Source organism: Nanorana parkeri, unplaced genomic scaffold, assembly GCF_000935625.1.
Source record: "Nanorana parkeri isolate BGI_ZX_2015 unplaced genomic scaffold, ASM93562v1 scaffold978, whole genome shotgun sequence".
Lineage (NCBI taxonomy): Eukaryota > Metazoa > Chordata > Amphibia > Anura > Dicroglossidae > Nanorana > Nanorana parkeri.
Window position 1 is genome coordinate 632,754 of NW_017307246.1, and position 23,279 is coordinate 656,032.

The 23,279-nt window shown below is 41.6% G+C and overlaps 1 protein-coding gene across 1 annotated transcript in view; it reads left to right on the forward strand.

The window, feature by feature from the left end:
* STX2 (syntaxin 2) overlaps positions 1–23,279 on the forward strand; it is a 57,351-nt gene that overhangs the window by 25,997 nt on the left and 8,075 nt on the right. The window contains exons 4-7 of the mRNA XM_018566819.1: positions 3,802–3,876; positions 11,185–11,258; positions 19,853–19,961; positions 22,000–22,073. Coding sequence (XP_018422321.1) covers positions 3,802–3,876; positions 11,185–11,258; positions 19,853–19,961; positions 22,000–22,073 — 332 coding nt within the window. The remainder of the gene's footprint in view (positions 1–3,801; positions 3,877–11,184; positions 11,259–19,852; positions 19,962–21,999; positions 22,074–23,279) is intronic.

Genomic DNA, 23,279 nt, shown 5'->3' on the forward strand with positions numbered 1-23,279 from the left:
TTTTTATAACTGCTTGCTAGCAGCCATGCTGACACTCCGGCCTAATGTGACACTAAACTCTAGTATTAAATCTTAAAAATGCATTCAAATACCTGAACTATTAACAAAAATGTAGCTTATTTGCACATCACCTGGCTTTAGATGCTCAAAGCTTCTGCCTTGCAGCACTGGGGGTCCCCGGTTCGAATCCCGGCCAGGTCACTATCTGCAAGGAGTCTGCATGTTCTTCCCGTGCTTGCGTGGGTTTCTTCCGGGTTCTCCGGTTTCCTCCCACACTCCAAAGAAGGTTTTTGGCTCCTGTCTAAATTGGCCCTCGAATATATGCATCTAAGAAGGGACTTTAGATTGTAAGCTCCTTGAAGACAGAGACTGATGTGAATTTGCACATGTAAAACACTGCGAAGATTGTCGGTGCTGTATAAATATCTGTAATAAATATAAATCATCTCTGTATTTGTGCTGACACTGTCCTTCCTTCTGGAAGGTGGCTACTTTTGTTCCTCATAATGCCTGTGTTTGTTGTAAAGTAGACACCGCTCCAAGGTCACTCCCATGATAGACTTCAATGTCACGTTTGGTTTACTAATTTGTATTGAGATTGTAGTCCATCACAGGAGTGAGCTTGGAGTGGTGGCTACTTTACAACACATAGGGACAATGGAAGACAAAAGTAGCCACCCTGAAGAAGGAAGGACAGTATCAGCACCAATTCAGAGATGGTTTGAGGATGTACGGCTGAGTGATACACAAATAAGGTACATTTTTGGTAATAGTTAAGGTATCTGAATGCATTTTTAAGATTTAACTCAAGTTTAGTGTCACTTTTGAGTCACAGATTTGGAAAGTATGTAGGTTTGGATTTGAGACTTTTCATGACTTCCCTCTTCAACCTATTTGGTGCATGTCAGTGACATAAAGAATCGGTCATGGGCAGCAAGGCAAATGTCCTTTTCAGAAGAAGGCCAGCAATTTCAGCTCCCCCAGATTAAAGCTGGCCATATACTGGTAGATATTCACAAGAAAAATCTCATCAGAACATTCCCTAATGCCATCACTTGGCAAATGCCGTTCGTAATTCAGTTTAGTATTAACATTCGATTTTGGACTCAATAGAGTTTGTTGAATGAAAACCACATTTACTGTTAGAAATACATTCGTTCGAGAAAAACTTTCAGACCCGCTCCTTCAATATTTTTTTTTTTCCATCACTGCAGTTGAAAACAATTGTTGATTTGACAAAAGAATCCTGAAAACTAAATGGTAGTATTACTCCAGGGTGGAAAATTACATGGATAAATCATCATATCAGTTATGTGGCACACCCAATAAACCTACTTTTATATTGTTTTTTTTTGTTTTTGTTTTTTTTACTTTAAAGTATGGTTGTTGGCAAGATCATTTGTTTGCGTTCTTGTTTGGCTTAGTGTTGTGCTTCTTTCAGCTCCTAATGTTTAATGTGCAGAGGTAATGCATTGACTTCTCATGTGGAACAACCACTCTGGCTGTTCTTTTGTCCACTTCAAATTGCTGAAATAGGGATTCTTTCTGTTCTAGCCTTAGGAGTTGCATTTTTTTTTTTTGTGTATAGGAAATGTCGGACACACAGAGTATGGTGGTGCCGCACAGTCCCCTTTTTAAAATGAAGAAGGCTGGCTCTTTGAAAGATATTTCATTTGCTGAGACTTGTCTCAGTTGCCAGCTGCCACAGTATTTCTTTTCCTCTGTGGCCAATGGAAGCATATTTCTTTGCTCATTAAAGAATTCCAGTGACACCCAATGCGTGGCTCAAAGTGAAGCAAGTGGCATGGTGCTAATGATACCTTCCCTTAATATCCCAGTGGGTATATATTTACCTGATGAGTGCACACACCTTGCTGCTTCCCTCTCAGTAGTCTGGACCAACAGAATTACTGTATTTGCTGGCGTATAAGACTACTTTTTATACTTAAAAACATCCCTCAAATCGGGGGTCGTCTTATACAATGTATACCTTTAGTTCGTTTGGGCCAAGCTGGCCCAAAACGAACATCCCTAAACTGTCAGCCCGCTGGATGTGCGGTAATACTGTATTACATAAAGTATACCGCGCTGAGCCAATCACGGCGAGCAATGTACACAACCTCTGCCAATCCAAGCAGGCTTTGTTTTAATTAATAGAATACTTCGCTCGCCGTGATTGGCTCAGCGCGGTATACTGTATGTAGCCAAAGCTACCGTACATACAGTATTACCGCACATCCATCCATGATGTTTTTAAATGGTGTTGCCTCGGAAGTGGGGTAGTCTTATGAGTATAGCCCAAAACCTATGTTTTAGGTGGAAAATAAGGGGGTCGTCCTATACACCCAGTCACCTTATACGCCTGCAAATACAGTGTTTCAGGAAATCCCCAATATGCAGACAAATTGCTTAGCAGGATGTACTTTGCAGCTCAGTGTCTCTTATTTAGCTATTTCAGATGTTGTTGGAAATCACTTAGTTAATTCTGTTCCTATATGTTTAAAAGTTTTTGTTCCCTATAGAATCAGCTGTTGCGCAGAGCACTGACCCTGATATATTGTTTTAGGCTGGCTCCTTTCGCATGCCTATGGAGCCACCCTTGCGTGTGCTAGTAACTGTGTCTCCACATACACGGCAAGGCAAGTTACTCTGCTCCCCACGCTCCTCCTCCGTTCTCCAAGCTAGTATATGGACGGCTGCCGGGAGTTTGCTTTGTCCCTTGTGACCTTGTATTGGTCAGGAAGTCCAGGGAAGCTGAGCTGAGAGAGTTGGAGCTGTTTAGAAACATAACTGTAAGTGCTTGGGCTATCATGTAAAGAAATACTTTTGCTGGGCAGTGTGTATTTGTTTGCCCCTTATTCACGATTGAGCAAAAGTTTGAGGTTTAATACTATTTAAAAGCTGAACTCCACCAGATACAAAAGGCACAGGTTGATGCAGCTCTGCACCATTAATATGCCGTTAAATTTATTTTTTAACTGCAAGCTGTGTACGTACCTGCATTTGACTTCGAAAGGGAGCAAAGCTGGAAAGGGAGAAGCAGAACAAGGTGCCAATCAGGTGTGCTGCAGTGTAAGAAGCATACTGATGGGAGGAGAGAATAGAGTGATGAAGTAATGAACTAGTTTCACCATCCAGTCATAGGTTGGGCCTGAGCAAGAAACCTTCAAGTGAAATTGCAACAGAGAAAGATCAGGTCCTCTCCTCTGCTAGACAGGCCTATGCTACGGGGCAGAGCTGTGTCATTCTCAGGGTTTGATATACAACAATACAAATCAATTGGCAGGTAAAACGGCTCTCATATTTGTATTTCATCTGTGTATTTAGCTGTTTTCTGGATTTCAGCTTTAGCATGGCCAACTCTGTATTTGGAACTGTGTTTGGAGCTATGACATTGGTAAATACTGTTCGATGGTAAACAGTGGTGAACATTATTATTATTATACAGGATTTATATAGCGCCAACAGTTTGTGCATCACTTTACAATAACATTACTGTAATAAGACTATGTAGAACTACCATCTGATGTGTTCTAATTTATTGTATGAGAAATTAGGGTCAAATGTTTGATTCTTGTGCCTTTTCTAAAGGTTGTATCACTACTTCCTGACTTCCTGTGTAAGTGTGACTGTTTCACTCCAGGCTCTGTAATCATAATAAGGTATAAGGTCAGCAGTACAAGTCATTGATTTACTGCTGCTAAAAGGAAGTTTATATTTAACTCTTTATCTTGTTTTCCGAGTCATTGAAATCACCTCTACTGCCTGTTGGACTTTTAATATTCTTCTTTTATTTTCCAGAAACCAAGGATGAACTTGAAAGTCTCAACAAAGAAATCAAGAATATCGCCAATAAAGTTCGGACAAAATTAAAGTGTAAGGCTTTCTAATGTGTACAAATTGGAGTAATTGCCCTATTTATGCTGTAACATTCTTGGTCCAGCTCAACGCAATTATAGCTGCATAAAAAAAAATCTCTGCGTTTTTCTGCATATACGGTAGTTCCCATACCATTGACTGTAATAGTACAGATCTCATGTATTGTACTGTCCTCAAAATTCACACGTGTGAATGAGCCAACCTTTGGTGTCTCCGCTCTGTATTATGAATCTGCCATTTAGATGTATTGTTTAACTGTAAGCTGTGTACGTTCCTGAATTTGGAATCAACCTCTTGTAGTTTACTATACAGCAAACTGATAAAATCTACACTCAATCACAGCGCTCTTATTAACGCCATTATGACCTTTTAGCTGCCAAGGATTATTTTTATGTTTTTTGCACACATGATATAATCCACATTATAGGCCTGAAATTTACTTCCAAGCCCCAAAACATTATATATATTTTCTGAAAGCCAAGACCCTATAGAATAAAATGGTGGCAGATGGTGTTGCACGCTATTGGCGCAACTCCTCAAATCCAACAATTTAGTAAAAAATGCACTTAAGTTAATTTTAGTGCCCCAAAACACAATGAAATAACCATTTTCTTTGTAACATATAAAAGATGAGGTTACAAAGAGTTAATAGATACCCAACATGCCCAGTTTAAAAACTGCCTGCGTGCGCAAAACGATAACAAAATTCAGTACCCCAAAAAAAGACGACGCTTTAAAAGCCCTACAAGTCATTAGTTTGGAGCTGCATGTAAATATTGGCCCTAGAATCATTGCACTTACTCTGTTATTTTTACATTTATTTTATTCTATATTTTTTTTAACTTTACATCAATTGCTATCACATAGCCCCCTGTGCAACAACAGATTGGCAGTGACAGGTCCTCTCAAAGGTGATACAGTGGGTTTCAAAAGACCTAGTGTCACCTTTCCTATTGAACTGCATATTGCACTTCAATAGCTTATTGCTTGGCTTGAGGAGCCCAGCAATGACAGATCAGGGACAGAAAGTGATATAATCCGCATCAGGTCCGGTCCCATAAAGCGGGGAAGAGATCAGTGAACGTAAGTTCTTTAGAGGCCCATAGAAGCGACCTAGCGGCAGCTGAGCCGCCAGAATCGCTTCTACTGTAAAGCCGACAGCCGTTTCAGCTAGCTTCTTTTGCACGTCTATGCTCGTTTTTGCACATGGTTGCGCTCGTGAAAACGCACGTTTTGATTGGCAGCTTAAGAGACTGCAGTCAATGAATGAACGCATGTACAGACTCACAAAAAACGTGCATGAAAATGTGCAACATGCTTTTGTTGCATGTTTCCTGGCGTTTCCATTAAAGTCGATGGGGGAAAAAATGAGCTACAAACTGCCAAAAGAAGCTCATGTACTACAGGAAAAAATGCATGTGTGACTGATATCAACGGATCCTCTTCCCCCTCCACTGTGCTCCTCTCAGTGAACTCACCGGAACAGATGCGACCCTCCACGGAAATACACAGGTTAAAAGATCTCCCTTCTTATTCTGTTAGTCCACCACTCCGAACGGCAAAACACATCTCCTCCAATCCTGTAAGGGTCCCCTTTATAGTAAAATTCCTAGGGTAAAAATGTTAAATGTTTTATTTAAATGAAAGAAATAACACCAAGTGCACGTACATCAAATTGTGCTGTATCCAGCACCAGATAATTATCTTCTACATAAATACAAAAACAGATGGAGAAGCTTGCAGCCCCCTCTTCTAAACTTATTTATTTAAAAAAAATATTTTAACTTTACTGTCGGGGGCTCTGGGGAATATTAGGGGCCTAAACAGATCCCTGATACTTCCCTATTAAAATAGAAAAAGAGATTGAGGACAAAGAGTCCTCAATCTTTTTCTGCAGCCCCTGTTATAAAAGAACAGGAATCATGTTCATTCATAACATGTGGAGATAGTATGTTTACTATGTCCACAATAATGAATGAACAGGAAGTGATGTAAAGCACTTCACATTCATTCTTGAGTGGGGACACTAACCATACTATGTCCTCAGTTATTTACAAGCAGTCATCAATCACTGATCGCTAAGTGCTTGTTCCCGCTTTCCATCCTGACTTGCTGTCACAGGAGGGTAAATGGGGCGGTGAAGGGGAGGAGTCATCAGTCAAAATAGACTGAGCTCTCCCCCGCATCGGCAGCTTGGCCTCTTTTGACAGCTGTCTTCTCCCCCGCAGCGCTCTCCATCCTGGTTTTTCAGGTGCGGGAGGAGAGCCTGACCTCCTGTTACACGCCGGCCACTCGCAGCGCTCTCCTCCCCTGCACTGCTTGGCTTCCTCGGACCGTTTCTCTCCTCCCTGCTGGACAGTGCGATGTGTCAGAGGAGACACAGAGCAGCACCCAGCGAGGGGGAGAGAGACCAGGCATGCACCACAATTGCGGCCGAAAGATCGTATTTTTGGCATTTTGCCCAAAGTACCATTTTTTTTATTTATCCTCCCATGGATTGGCAATAATTTTGTGATTCTCTTGGGTGTAGAAGAACCTCACCAGCACACAGTAGTATGTACAAAAAGTATGCTTTCTGTATTGACACATATTGTCGCATATAAAACGCAGCGTTTCAGGGCCATGCTGGGGCCCCTTCATCGGGCTCAATACCTCAGACATATTGAGCGCGATGAAGGGGATCCTGTGTGGCCCCCAAACATTGTGCATTATATGTGACAATAAAGAAGACTTACTTTTTGGACACATTACTAGGGGGTGCTGGTGACGTTATTTGTTTTTTCTCTAATCCACACCCACCTCTTGAAAGTAGCGGTTGTCCGGTAAGGAGTGCGACAGGATCCTCGTGTGGTCTGTAGAGGGTCAATTCTGCTCTGGTGAGCTCACTGAGTGGAGAAAGAAGAGCATGGTGGAGGTGGAAGAGGATTGGCTGATATCAATCACACAGACTTTTTATTATTTTACAAAGAAGGAAACACAGGTGCCGCTCACTCAGCGATATAGAGGAGGAATAAATGCGCCTAATGGTGAAAACATTTGAAAACGAGCGCTTATGAATAAACGAAGTACGATGAAGGAGGACGTTGAGAGCTGTCCCTGATTCGTATACGCTTTTCTGGCTTTTATTTGACGGTCAATAATTGGGGTCAGTGCATAACCATGGGGTGTGTTTTTGGCACGTGGAGAACACGATATTCATTGGAACTTTGGGAGTATTCCACACAAGTTTGTTGTTCACACTATTGAGCTTGGAGAGAGTTCTTTTCTTCACCTGAAAGTTTTTTTCATATTTTTATTTTTCTCTGTTAGGCCCCATTCACACTGAGCAATTTATCGCGCGGTAATCCGCGCGATATCGCGGATATTTACCGAGCGATATCGCTCTCCAATGCATCTCAATGGGGCTCTGTCCGTCGCGGGTCGTGCGTCGCGGGTCGTGCGTCGCTACAGCAGGACCCTTTTTGGAGCGGATTTTGCCGCGATTCTAGGTTGCTCAATGCAACCATTTGCGCGATATCGCGTTTGCGAATCGCTCAGTGTGAATGGGGCCTTAGGGACCGGACTGTCTTCTGATTGATCATGTTAATTCATTTTGATTGAATATTTTATGATATCAGTCCCATAATTATATATATTTATATATTGATGTGGCACTTTTTATTTTGATACACCATTTCATTGTGATATTTCACCATTTCTCTATTCTTGTTTTATATTTCATATTGATTTGGCACTATTTATATGATTTATATACACACCTTCTGGAAGGTTTTTAGCGCTGTGCTGTTGTTGTTGTACAATAATTAAGGCTATGTGGCTTTTGTGTAGCAGCTTTTAACCTATTAGTGTTACTAGTTTTTTCCAAAAGTGCAGATTATCCCTATTTTATTCATTTTTTGATTTGTTGCCATGTTTTGTTTTATGATTCTGCCATTCTATTATGACCTACAGTTGAATATAAATCCTATAAGAAATAAAGGAAATGTGTTTTGCCTGCTCACTCATGTTTTCTTTACAAATGGTACATATATTCCCAATTCTTCGAGGGTATGCAAACTTTTGAGCACAACTGTAGCGTCTGTCCGTTTTTTTTCTTTTGTGCCGCAACTTCAAGCACCTGTTTAAGGATGAAATTGAACCCCAGGAGTGCAAAGGAACACTTTTTATATATGCACAGATCTGTTCATTTCCATAGCCGCTAAATTCTTACACCAAACGTTAACAAGAAATAAATCTGTCCCTACGTTATGTTTAAAAATAAGGAATAGATGAACAACTGCAAACAAAGACATTTTTCATAACTGTACTTCTGTGTCTTCCAAGTTGGGACTTTTACAATAAACAGATATGTCTGATATGTTGTATGACATGTCGGTTCCTCTGCACAGTGTTTCTGTGACAGCCCTGGCTGCTGTAGTGGCAAGCACACATGAATGGAGCTTTTATAAATGAGCCTTTCTGTCCTACTGTGGTTGGTGCAGAATGCTGTCCTTACATGACATATATTTGGGGTATTTGTATGAACTGGTCTTCCAGATGTGCCCCATTGTGTTGTAATTGTTTTGTAGATATACAGGTGAAACTCGAATAATTAGAATATCATGCAAAAGTAATTGCAGTAAGTGCTGCAAAAGGGGCCCAAACCAAGTACTGAGTACATATGCATGCTTGTACTTTTCAGAGGTCCGATATTGTTCTATGTACAATCCTTGTTTTATTGATTGCATGTAATATTCTACTTTTTTTGAGGTTGTGGATTTGGGGTTCTTGGGGTTTTCATGAGCTGTAAGCCATAATCATCACAATTATGACAAATCACGGCTTGAATTATCTTGCTTTGCATGTAATGAGTCTATCTCATATATTAGTTTTACCTTTTAAGTTGCATTAGTGAAATAAATGAACTTTGCACGATATTCTAATTATTCGAGTTTCACCTGTATATCAAACTTCAATATGGAGTGTTAATTATGTTGAATTCTCCCAATTAGGAGGACTGAGTTGTGAAATTATTATGTTTATATTGGTATAAGTAATTGGGAATCCTAATAGTAATATGTAATACAGAATGTATACAGTAATACCTCGGGTTCATGAATGCTTTTGTCTGAGGAAGAGGATCCTCTGTGACCCTGAAACGTTCGTTGCTATTTACTATGCTGCACGTCAATAAATAGACGTTTGCTTATGAATTTGGAGTGCCGGTGTCTTTATCTTTACTTGTGATTTATAACGGATGCCACCTGTTGACTACCACAGCACCCGCTTGTTCAAAGGGATTTGGCGGTCAGGAGTGCGATAGGACCATGGACCTTTCCATGAACGCTTCTGTTCGCGAACAATTTGGTTCGCGAACAGAAAGTTCAGCAAAATTTTGCTTCTGTTCACAAACTCCAAATCGAGTGATGAACACGAGTGTGGCCATCTTCCCCGATCTGACACGTGGTCGGAGCTTACTCTAGTTGAGATCACGGACAGACCTGTGCACACTAGCTGTGAAGCTTTTTTGTGTGCTTTTTAGCACATACAGTACTGTACAGTATTATTCAATCCTGCATGGCTCCAAAGAAAGTGCAAAGGTTAGTGTTCACTCTCTTCATACTGTACTGTACTTTTTCATATTTTTGTGGTAACATTTTTTTTTACATATGGTTCTGAACGGATTAATCTTATTTACATTGAACCTTATAGGAACATTTGATTCTGTTTGCGACCATGTTCGCAGGGGTAAGATCGGATTAACCTTACTTACTTTGTACCTTTTATGGGGGAATTTGATTTGGTTCTCTACCAATACGGTTCGCAACCAGAATCGTGGAACGAATTACGTTCGTGAATCAAGGTACCACTGTAATATACACAGTACCTTGGTGCCTTATTATCTCATTTAAGTGCTATAATTAATAACACAAGCATGCTTATCTCCTTAACATAGCTATACAGAGTAGCCAGAGCTACTACAGTGCTTTACAGGATCCCTGTGGGTCAATCAGGTGTGACATATGTATCCTTATATTGGGTCAAGCTGGACCGATGTAAGTATACATAATGAGTTCTACCTTAAAAGAGAACTATGGGCCAACATTTCTGCTTTCTGGACATATACCATGTCCTCCTGTGACCCAAAACTCAGCATATAGTGGGCCATTGCCCACTATATGCTCATAGCGCAAAGCCACGCTGCAGCCGGGTTGCGTCCTGACAATATTGTCGGGATCCACTCTGGCTGATTGACAGCTGGTTTTGCCTCTCTAGAGGCTGTGCCCGCCTCTTACCCTGTCCATTCCACCAGTCAGCATTGGAGAGGAAGGGGAATCCTTGCAGGGAGCGGTGACTGACAGTCGCTGCTCAATGCTGGGAGAAAATGGGGAACTGAGCGATCAGCAGTATGTGATCACTCAGTTCTTTAGAGGGACGTGTGAAAGCTGCAGTTTTACATGTCGGCTCTAATTCTGGGAAGGAGTGTATTTCACTCTCTCCATAATTTAAGTTTAAATATCACTGACAACCAGTGCTGGCAGGAGTTAAATAGAAATGCCACTGACACCAGTGCTGGGTGGTTTTTATTACGGCCACTGACACTAGTGCCGGAAGTGAGTTATTGCTCCAACTGGCACCAGCAATGGGGCTTGTTTAACTCCCACTTTCTCTTCAGTGTACTCCAAGGCCCTATTTTGTCTAAACTATAGTAAACGAAAGGGGGGAAGGTGCATCACTACAAAGCGTATGCAGTGAAGCAACACTCGCTTGATTGGCCAGGGAGGAGGTGCAAATAGTTGAACCTTTTTTCTGAGAGAGAAAAATCCTCAGGGGAAATGAATCGGGTAAGGAACTAAAGCATTCAGCCTTTACTGTTGGCAAATTATTACAAATCTATCTTGTGCTAATAGTAGGGGTATTTGAGTGTATAGGGTGTGCATGGCCAATAGGAGTGTAGACATTGTAAGGATAGAAATAGGGAAGCTCTCTTTGCCAGCTTGGTTTTTAAGGTGTAGGATTTAGGGCTGTAGCATTCTGTTTGTGACTACCGAGTGAGACACTGTCCCAAAGCAAGAATGTAGGTCTTTTTCTAATTGCAGTCTTGTCCCAGCCATAATCAGGATGTCTAGCCTCACACGTGTCTTCTGTTGGTCATGACCACATTTGGCTTCACATGTTTTTTCTTTTAACATTATTAAGTGAGGCAGATTTCCACTGGGGAGAAATTTAAATTTGACTTGTCAGTCCAAAAGTTACATTCAGGTTTGTGGCGTATCTTGTGCTTGTACCATTTTCACCTTGCTCTTTCACTTTCTTTCCTTATAGCTATTGAGAATACTTTTGACCAAGGTGATCATGTCAACAGATCCTCTGTGAATTTAAGAATAAGAAAGACTCAGGTAATGCTTGTACAGTATAACATACATGGCTTGGCAACTTTTCTTTTGTTTCCCTGTTTTTTGCATGAACAATTTTTGTGTGACTGAGTTATTTTACTACTCTTGCAGTCTCTTAAGTGACTCTAACACACACACGGTGGGGACTTGATGAGCCATGTAATGTAGAGGATTGTGACAATTGACAAGTAAAATTGATAATTAATTGATGATGATACACATTTTTCACTTTTGAGGGAGAGCCCATAGCCAAGACTGTTTTTATTATGATTCAGCAAAAATTCCTGTCAGTGACTTTGATACATGTTATGCACATAAAGAACTAGAGACTGCATATGTAAAAATTGTGCTAATATAAATATACACACCATAAAATAATCCAAAACAGATACTTTTACACATCCAAACACACGCCCATCTAATTGTATTAGTACTATCTTATAAAGCTGAACTCCAGGAAAAACATGCTATTGTTTTTTTTTGTTTACGTTAGGCTACCTTTTTCTTTTGAGTGTCTATTTTTGGTTACTTCTAATACTGTATATGCTACATATTACACTAGGGCTGCTGCATATGCTTAAATTGTTGTCTTCATGACGGATATACTGTTAACTTTGACATTTCGGACTTTGCTACTGTAACTTCCCACCTTGAAGGGATACTGGCTGCTCATTCTTCCCCTTCCTCCTCCTTCACCAACTGACTAAACATCTTGGGGGGTATTTATCAAAACTAGAGCAGACAAAATCTGGAGCAGCTGTGCATGGCAACCAATCAGATTCCCCATTCAGTTTGTTCAGTTAAGATTTGAAAATTAAAGAGAAGCTGATTGGTTGCATGTTTGCTGCTCCAGATTTTGTCTGCTCCAGTTTTGATAAATTCCCCTCCTATTTTATTCATGGAATACAAGGCATTCTTTGATTGGGCAAGGGGAGTGAAGGAGCAGATGAAATATAGGACCTCCCTTGGTGCAATCAGAGAATTAATTTTATACTGTGTATACAAAACTTTTTACCGGTGGTAAGGAGGACGGTGGGGGAGAGTGACTGCTATCCCCGTACTGGACAAGACAGGAAGTTACAGCAGCAGAGCCAAGGATCATTAAAGCTGACAGTAAATCAGTCATGATGACACCTAAGATGTTTAGCATCTCCAGCAGTCCTCTGGATGTAGTGTACCAAGCATTTGATGGCTAACTAAGCTGGAACAATCTAAAGTATACAAATTTTTTTTTTCCTGTAGTTCAGATTTTAGGCCTGGTTCACAATGAGCATTTTGTAGCACTTTTTCTGCCCCTAAAACCCCCCAAAAATCTCCATAGACTCAATAGGAAACGCTTAAAAACCCGCATTTGCTGTGTTTTTGCGTGCATTTAACGTGCATTTGCTCATTGACATCGATGAGCAACAATCTGCTTACAAAACGCGTAACTTGACTTATGTGCATAAACCGCGTGAAAAACGTGCATCAATAATGCGCACAGTGATGCACAAAAACGCTGTTACCTAGGTGTGAAACCAGCATAAGTGTTTGTTGTTTTTTTTTCATGTTCTTTTGGAGTAGTTACAAGAGAACTATGGGGTAACCTTTTTATCCCATAGTTCTCTTGAGGGTCACAGGAGGACATATACTAACCTCCTCCAGTTACCCAAAGCTCAGTATATAGCAGACTATTGACTGCTATATGCTGAGAGCGCAGCAGCCGAGACGGATCCCGACAATACTGCCGAGATCCAGCTGGCTGATTGACGGTGGGCTCTGCCTTTCTAGATGCAGAGCCAGCTGTCACAGACCCCCCCCCCCCCCCCCCCCACTGTCCATTCCTCCAGTCAGCGCTGGAGGATCGGAGAGGGGTGGGAGGAATCCCTGCAGGGAGCCGTGACTGACAGTCAGCGCTCTCTGCAGGGAGATGATCGGGAAGTGAGCGAGCGACACTATGTGTTTGCTTACTTTCCAATCAATTAAGCCTACGTGTGACCGTTTCAATGTCACAGGTTGGCTCTAATTATGGGGATGAGTGTAATTCTTCTTTTTAAAGGTTTAAAACTGTATTTTTTTGCCAGTTTTGTCCCATTGGGGACCAAGAGAGTGAATGTTCCTAGTGTGAACAGCAATACAAATCTGACAGGGTTTAGGCTCTACATACAAGCGGAACTCGCATTTAAAACAAAAAAAAAACCACTGGTAGGCTTTTATGACAAAATAGACACTGTATGTTTTTTTTAGTCAATGAAAAGTTACAAGAGCACTCCCGTGGTATAGCGCTCTTCGAAGGGGGGAGGTGTGGGCAGAGGTGTATGCTGGTTTTTGTGTGTACGTGTGTGGAGGTCCACGTGGAGGGTAGGCCCGATAAGTGGGTTTTGGAGTAATGGTATTGAGAATAGGCGTGATGGTGAGGATGGATCCAGGGGTTGGTGATGTGCCTTCCAGTCAATGGCGGAGGGAACCAGAGAGGGAAATAAAGACGGTGGAAAGTTGAGTAATCAGGAAGCGTTTGGTCACATGTGTGATATGTAGAAACTCACCGTGAAGTAACGCAATGTCATCAAGGTTGTTGTGGCTTTCTTTGAATCCTAGGTGTTGTGGGTAAGTTCATCGCCGATCTGTTCAATTCGGAGAGGAAGAGATGGTGTCCAGTTTTGGCAGCTGATTGATGTTCTTGAGGCGATGGTGCGCAGGTTGCAGCGTTGAGGTTGTTGGTGGTGTGGTGGCCGTGGTTCTTCACAAAAAAAGTTGGCTGATTAGGTATGTCCTATGGGGGCTTCAACTGGGGGGTCTGCCCTTCCGATTGTTGTGCCCCTGAATGTGCCCGGAGGTGTGTAACTGGTGAGGCTTCTCACTGGTGAGCCTGGGGGCTCATACAGTCTGATCCGTAGGTAAAGGTAGGGAGGGGAGATGGTTTATTCAAAAGGAGTGTGTGTGGGGGGGGGCACAGGTTAACATTGGTTACACACACCACTGGGATGAAGGTGAATGTGTGTGTGTTGCGTCTGCCAGGCACTGTGATGCTGGCGACTCGTGCCTGGAGCCATGGAGTGAAGGAACAGCCTGATCATAACTATCAGGGCGGGAGTAAAGAAGTGACAGGGGGCGTGTTTGAGGACACAGTGCTCAAGGGCACGGACCTTAGCCTGAGGCAACGAGCGGTGGATCAGGTGGACAAGAAAATGTTCAAGGCGTTTATTGGAGGAAATGTTTTTTGTAGAGTGGTGATCGAGGACACACCACTCAACAACACGGAGCTGGCCCGGCGTCGAAGTGTTGTGTCAGAGGAATTCAAGGCAACACATTTCAAAGAAATCGTCGTCTTTATCAAGCCGGGGTGCAAGGAAAAGTAATGGCAGGAAGGGGGATTTTTAAATGCAGGGGATTAGGTGGAGCCATCCAAGGGGGCTGTCTTTGGATGGAGTGAAAACTCAATCTAGAGCGGTGGCGATGGTGAGGGATGTTTTGTCAGTTGATATGAGATGTGAGGCATATGGGCATGGGGTGGCAAAGTATACACCTTTTAGTTCCATCAATCTAATAAACATGTGTACGGATTCATTTGTTTAATGGGATTTAGTGCTGAAAAAAAGCAGGCAGGGTTTTCCGTGAATTATGACGTGTTAGGGATAAGGAGTGGAAATTAAATAAGGAAAGTTGAAACCGGATGAAGAGGTGTTTATTCTGTATTGGATGCAAACTGCCTGGAGCAGTGGAGCTGGTTAGGGAAATGTTTAACCATTTAATTACCATCTGGGGCAAATGGGCATGAGGTGTAATGGTGGAAACCTATATGGTGATCAGAAAGGTGGGAAATGTTGGGGAAGGTTTTCCATGAATTAGGATGTGTTGGGGATAAGCAGTGAAAATAAATTTAATATTTTAATTTTCACTGCTTATCCCTAACACGTCATGATTCATAGAAAACCTTCCCCAACATTTCGCCCTTTCTTATCTATATATAGGTCCACCATTACTTCCACCCTCCAAGTCCCTGCTTTTTTTTCCAGCACTAAATCCTGTTAAACAAATTAATCTGTACACATTTATTAAATTGATGGAACTAAAGGTGTATACTTTGCCACCCCCATGCCCATATGCCTCACATCTCCTATCAACCGGCAAAACATTTCCCCCACCATCCCCACCGCTCTAGATTGTTTTTACTCCGCCCAAAGACCTCCACCTACTCCCCTGCATTCAAAAATCCCCCTTCCCGCTAGCACTTTCCTTGCACCCCGGCTTGATAAAGAAAATGAGTTCTTCGAAACGCGTTGCCTTGAATTCCTCTGACACAATGCTCTGACGCCGGGCCTCCTTCGTGCCGTTGAGTGGTGTGTCCGCGATCACCGCTCTACAAAAGACACTTCCTCCTATAAACAAACACCTGGCATGTTTTCTTGTCCACCTGACTCGGGCTAAGGTCCGTGCCCTCGAGCGCTGTGTCCTCACACCTGCCTCCTTTCATCTCTTTACTCCCGCTCCCCTGATCGGGCCATTCACCTTCATCCCTGCGGTGTGTGTAACAGTGTTAACCCATGCTCCCCCACACTTGAGTAAACCACCTCCCCTCCTTACCATTACCTACGGATCAGACTGTATGAGCCCTTGGGCTCACCAGTTACACACCTGCGGCCATGTTCAGGGGCACAATAATCAGAAGAGCAGACCCCTGAGTTGCCACTGGGGATGAATGAATCCCCCATAGAACATACCCAATCAGCCCAGGACTTTCTTTGTGAAGAACCACGGCCAGCACACCACAACAGCCTTAACAACCTGCGCACCATCGCCTCAAGAACATCAATCAGCTGCCAAAACTGCACACCATCTCTTCCTCTCCGAATTGAACAGATCGACGCTGAACTTACCCACCACAACACCTAGGATTCAAAGAAAGCCACCCCAATGTTCATCGATGACTTTGCGTCACTATCAACTTCACGGTGAGTTTCTACATATCACACGTGACCAAACGCTTCTTGATTACTCACCTTTCCACCGTCTTTATTTCCCACTCTGGTTCCCTCCGCCATTGACTGGAAGGCACAACACCACCAACCCTTGGATCCAGCCTCGCCATCACGCCTATCCTCAATACCATTACTCCAAAATCCACTTATCGGGCCCACCCACCACGTGGACCTCCACTTTCCAACAGGTCTCTGCTTGGTTGTGGTGCTTCCCCCCCCCCTACTTTTTGTTCTCATGTTTTTTCAGTCATATATGCTTTTCCCTGTTTTGTCAGCGTTTTGTACTCTGGGCCAGGCATTCATTATTTTGTGTATATTCCCAGCATGATTCTGTGCCAGGAGGAAGTAACTCCCATGCGCATGCCATCCTGGCCCAGCCAATTAAGATGGCCTAAGGCTCTGAACGCGACTAAACACTGGGCAAGGATGAAAGTGTAGGCAATGAGGGGGGAGTGTTACTTTCACATTGCTGGAGAAGATAAGCGTGCCATAATGTGCAACTATGCTGAACATATACTGTAATTGCACATTATAGCAAAATCTCTAGGGGGCCTCAACATTCCTTGGTAGTTTAGTTAAGAGTTAAGTTTATAAAATTACTTGATTGGTTAAATGAAGACAACATTGCTGTAGCACTTATGTTTAAGGTGTCAACAGATGTACAGTAAGTGAATATGGCCTTGATCAATGATTAAATACCCATAGGCCTTACCTAGGTTCTCCTGGCTGCTGTGAACTCTCGTGAGATGAAGCAGTTGGCCGGTCGTCTTTCTCACTCAGTCACCGTTTCCCACTGTAAACTTGAGTTCAGGTGCCATGATCTCCCTTCTCCGTAAGCCACAACATCCATGTTTACCTACTGCAAACACGCATTTAATGATCTATTATACGTACATGGCTAGCCACCATCTGGCTACAACTTTAACTTTTGTAGGTGTGTATATCTTGAAGGTCAACACTTTGGAGTCTATTTAAAGTATAGTGATGGGTATAAATTATAAAAACTTTGTGAACAATAAAAAAAAAAAGTCATAATTTACAGATAGAGTAGAACTGAGCAGGGAGGGCATGGCTTTGACTCCACATATATAGCAATATGTGAAAATAAGAATCTCTGTTTTTGTACAGAGTTAGCTACATGTGTATGTGTATAAAAGTGTGCAAAGGTCTAACTGATAATCCGCTCAGGTAAGGAAGGAAGGAAATTCTCGATTGCTGCTTTATTGAGACCTGCACTGTATGGAAAAGATGGAAGGATCAAAGTACTATGTGTAAGCTACATACTGCGGCGGTCCTCCACTCCAGGAAGATAGGTCTTTCGCTGGGCATTAATATGAGGGGATAGTTACCCAATCTGGCTGTTTTAAGAAAGATTAGATGATAATTTCATTTCTGTTAAGGTGGCCATATAGTAATAGATCTTGTTAAACTTTGCGGATTGACGAATTTCCTGCTGCAGCTATTGTATTCCCACAGCGAGCGTCCACCACTGGCAGCATATGTGCAGTGACTTCAGCTAATTGACTGCATTCACTGTCTGGCTGAAAATTAACTTTTATCAAGCCGGCAGGGCCACACACACAAAACATTTTGGCCAGTTCCTGTAAATCATCGTATGGCCAGCCTTAGTTGGACAGTGACATGAGATGACATTGATGTGATCTGGCCATGTTCAAGGGCTTGGGCTGCCTGAATTCCTCTTTCATTCAAAAAAAAAAAAAATCATACATGGGATACACTGAGGTAATTTAAGCATGCATGTTTGTGTCAAAAATAATAGCCAGAATGATCAGAGAATAGTCGGGTCATAACATTTTACTTTTTGTTTTTTTAAAAAAAATGCAAACTAAGGATTTTTGTTGCGGAACATAGTTAAGTTATAAATCTTACAAGAAATAACAATAAATATACATTGTATAAAAATAGTTATACAGCATTTATTAATGAAAATGAGGATCCAGTTAACAATTTAATACTGGTTTCCTGTGTAGTCAAAATCAAAAAGTAGGTATAATATCACTTTGTTAAAAATTCCAGAAAATATCCAGTGGTATACACAGCAGACAAAGCCAGATTATTACAGTTGAAATTGAAATGTCCTCCAAAGGCCTTTTTTTAAACTTTTCATTGCAAACCCCAATAGCTTGTTGTACGTTAACACTTGTCTGATGTTTCCTGTTAGAGCATAAACAAACACGTGTGATTGCATGCAAGCATTTGTCTAAATATTTCAGACGTGTAACATTTCAAAAAAGCAGACATTTCACGGGCTTGTGGCGCTTCTTACATGCTCCATGGCACATTGGGATATCTGTCTTTGAGTAAACCCTGGAACCTACTTCCTTCATAGCCTTGACAACCAACGCGTTATCCATGCATTGTGTCATTTTTAGCATAGTGGCATATGTGTTTTAGAATCATAAAAGGCTTAAAGTGTATCTCTAGCCGAAATGTTACATTTAGATAGAGTTGGAGAAGCTTGTGCTGGTGACTGTTATCAGAGAGGGGAAATCCAAAATGTCCCCAGAAGAAGGGAAATCTTCCAATGGAGACACCTGTCCTAAGGACAACTGTCTGAAAGGGGAATGTACCCTCAATTTTTGTGAGGTCCTCTAATTTCTAATTTCCTGTTGCATCTTTGGGACAGGAATTGAAGGGAAATCTTTTCAGTGTTTAATTTTGTCGACTAATAATTTTCGTCTTAGATTTTGGCAACAACATTTTTTCAGTGGCAAAACTAAATAAAACGATGTTATGATGACTAAAACTAGAACGAAAATATATTGACATTTTAGTCGACTAACTAAAGCTAGACTAAAATATTAGGGAGAGACGATTTGGGAAGAGATCCAGTCAGAACTAATCTCTTTGGACTTTCAGTTCCGGTGCTATCCTGAATGTTAATATGTGCAATGGCTTTACAGCCAATTATAGTTTTTAATTTTAAAATTGTACTTCTGTTTGAAAGAACGAAGACTGTCATATGCAAATTGTTATAATCAATGCATATCTAATTAATATGCATTGATTATTGGTTTAATCTAATTTTAAGATCAATAAAGACATGTTCTATATCACAACAGTTAAATCTGTGTCTGTATTGCATATTCAAACCTTAATACCATAAGTAATGACAGGTTAACATGTTTACTCCAGGAGTATGTAATGAGATTGGAAATTCTAGAGAATATCTCAGTGGGTTTTAACTAAACCCACTAGATCTTAGTGGACTAAATCTACTGTAGATTTAGTCCACTAAAATCTTATGATATTGCATTTTATTCAAAAGATTAAGACCAAAACCACTTTCACCTGTGTAGTAATCGGAGAATGTCCCTTGTTTGGGTAAAGAGCTTTGAATTATATACAACACTTGCTACTTACAAACATTGCCATGCCCTATTAAAAGGTGTATATAGGAAACCGATTATATTATATTTCATTTATACAATCTTATCAGTTTTTAAAACATCTAGCCTTTTCCCGGAAGCTTCTACCTTTTATGTTTCATTTTAATTGTAGTATTATTATAATTTTATCTTGTGTGCTGTATATGATGGAACATCTTGTTATTTCTGTATTGCCTGTTTCTTGGTATCCAGCTTTTGCATATTTAACACTGATTTTTTTTTTTTCTAGCATACAGTATTATCCAGAAAATTTGGGGAGGTTATGACGGAATACAATGAAACACAGATTCACTTTCGAGAGCGCAGTAAAGGACGGATACAGCGTCAGCTAGAAATAAGTATGATATTTCAATACTCGTTGCATTCTGTACAGTGTTTTTCCAAACTCTGGACTTGAAGGGAAGGGGCGTGGGGGTGCACAACATGCATGTCTTTCCAGTATGCTTGTTTATTTCATAATTGTATTAGAGTGTGGAGTGATGGTTCCACTTTAAATATTTCATTTATGAAGGTCGGAAGACCGGTCTTGACTAGTGCTTGGAAGATGAATCAAATGGTTAGACATTAAAGTCAAAAAGTGTTTAAGCTATTTCAAATGCTGCTTAAATCACTTAAAATAAAGGCTGCTGCTTTGATGTTTAAATTTTTAGTTTCCTGCGGAATCAGCTGGCCCACTCAGCACTGGTCCTGACATCCTGACTTAGGGTGGCTCCATTCCATTCAAACGGACAAGCATTCCATTCATTTTTTTTAGTGGACACATATATACATTTTGGTGACAACTTTCGCTCACTGCACTGTATCCAATTAAAAGCAGTATTGTTACCCCAGGACAGGAATCACAACTAGCCCTAGGACAGGAATCTCAACTGCATTTTGTGTACTCAAGAGCCAATAGAAAGCAAATATGAACCTGCTGGGGATGAGCCAAGCTCCAGGTTAGGAAAACAAAAATGATAATTACGTATTGATTACAATTGATAATTAATTAGAAAATCCTTGAATTGAGATTTTCAAAGTTGCACAGAAAAATCAGACTGTTTTTAAAGAGCAGCTTCAAGTCATAAGTGGAACCAATCACTAAAGTTTTGCTGCTATCCAGAAAATACTTCACTTGAAAGTCATAACATCCAATCACTAGACCTTAAAATGCGACTGTCACATAAGACAAGTAAAACATTTAGGCCTGGTTCACACATGCGCATTCCGAGAACGCGCGGCGACTCACGCATTTTCATGCACGATCACTGCGCGTTTGCGGAAACGCGCACAAATGCAAAACGCACTTCCATTTGCTATTCATTTCTAATGGCACCCCAAACGCGGCCGGCAAGTCGCACGGTCTTCAACGCGTGCAAATGCAGCAGAAAAAATGCATCCTGTGTGTTGCACAAAGTAATGCAGGAGTCTTTTGCCGTGCATATATGACCCCTTTGAAATCAATGGGCTACGCATCCCCGGGATGCGCAGGTGTGAACCAGGCCTTAGAAGCCTCAAAAAGGAAACCCTGTCTGTATATAATAACTTGGGCATCTCTGTCGCATCTCACACTGCCATTTGGTAGTGAGATTTGCCCTCCTGCCAATATGTAATTCAGTGGGTGCATATTTGAGGTCAAATTAGTGTAATCTAGGATGTAAAAAGATTAATTCAGGGTGCTCCTAGGTACAGTCCACAGGAATTTCAATTCTATTCAGGACTCAATTTTCAGATTTAATGGGAGTGTGATTTTATAAGGGATGATCAGAAACCATATGGCTTGCCTATCTGTGCTTGGTTATATTACTGGTTTACTTTAATGTCCTTCACTTGTTCTTCCTCTTTACACTCTTCAGCGGGCAAAGCCAGTAGCTTTTAGAGAGTATGTTTCACATACGCTAAGAAAGAAAAGTGGTAAAAGTCTTGGTTTCCTTCCCACTACAAATCAATACATCAGAGTTTGGAGTCGGAGGGGAAAATTAATCTGGTTGTTATTATTATCACTAGAAGCAGGAAAAAAAACTTTATGGACACTTGTTCAGTTCTGTGCTAGCCTTGCTCCTAATTGTTATGTGATTTACAGGAAAATATTTTCTCAACTGCCTGTAAAATAATGGCCCGGGTATTATTTAGCGCAGTATTACTCAAAGTTTTCTAATAATCCACCATGCCTCCGTTAGAAAGAGAGGAGGTGATAATGACTAAAAACACACAGAGGAATGTTAAGTGTGCACCAGACTACACGACTGCAGAAAATGGGTCTCATGCTTTCCCTGTTGAAATATTAATGAATGAGACAATTTCCAGACACATCTTTTTAAATGGAAAGTGTGAACAGAAATCTCTAATGTATCTCAGTCCACATCACACAAATGACATGTTATTATTCTGTTTTAGCTGGAAAAACGACTACAGATGATGAACTGGAAGAGATGCTGGAGAGTAGGAACCCAGCGATTTTCACTTCGGATGTAAGTAGAACATATAGGGGTATATTTATCGCTTATTCAGTTGAGGACGAAAAAAAAACCCATAAGCCCAGCAGAATGAATAGAGGGGCTGAATCTCTGCAATAATGGAGAAAAAACGGAAACAATGCGTCTTAATTGCAGAATGATAAGTGTTTAAAGCCACAGTCCAGGGGAAACTATGATCATTTACACACCTCACTGCGTGTGTAAATATTCATTAAAAAATTGTGTGTTATGTGCAGAGGGCGGCTGCAAAGTGGAAAAGCCATACTTGCGAGCAGTCCTTCTTAAACTTTTTCCACTCATGACCCCTTTTCGCACAAGTTTTAACATGACCTCCGTTATACAGGTATATAAAACAAACATTTACTGATATGATAAATCCTAAAGAAATTGAATTGAAAACAATTATTTGGTATGCATATAATTTTACCATTTAATAGTTTTCAAAGACTTTGCAGGAAACTGTAAGCAAGAGCAGAGCTTAGGTTGGAAACAGTCTGATTCTGTCCTGACAGCCTGGGCAAGGATTCGACAGTCGCAGTTTGCAATTTAAAAAATGACTTTTAAAGCCCAACTCCTGGGAAAACTTTTTTTTTTTTTCTGGATAGTATGGGGAAGGGTTAGAAGAATCTCTGTGTCCCCTGCTAAACCAGCCCCAGAGTAGACTTCTGCTTACCACTTAAAGGAGAACTATGGGGTCAGTGTTTTTCCCCATAGTTCTCCTTAGGGTAACGGGAGGACACAAACTAGTGTCCTCCCGTCACCCTAAGCTCAGTATACCGCGAGCTACAGCTCGCGGTATACTGAGACGCCGCACCTGGAGCGGATCCCGACTTAGATGACGGGATCCGCCCAGCTGCGTGAGTGACAGCTGGCTCTGCCTATCTAGAGGCAGAGCCAGCTGTATCCGCCCCCTCCCCTGTGCGTTCCGCCAGTCAGCGCTGGCAGATCAGAGCGGGGAGAGGGGAATCCAGCCCCAGAGAGCCGTGACAGGATCGAGAGGTGAGTGAACCCGGTATGTGTTCGCTCACCTCCCGATCTACTGAGCTGACCTGTGACAGTCTCATTGTCACAGGTCGGCTAGAACTATGAGGCGAGTGGAAATCACTCATGTCATAGTTCTCCTTTAAGCAGCCTCTGCTCCCGGCCGCGTCCTGTCTTGCTCTGCAGCGCTTTGGCCCGCTGAAAGGCAAGCTCTGCCCC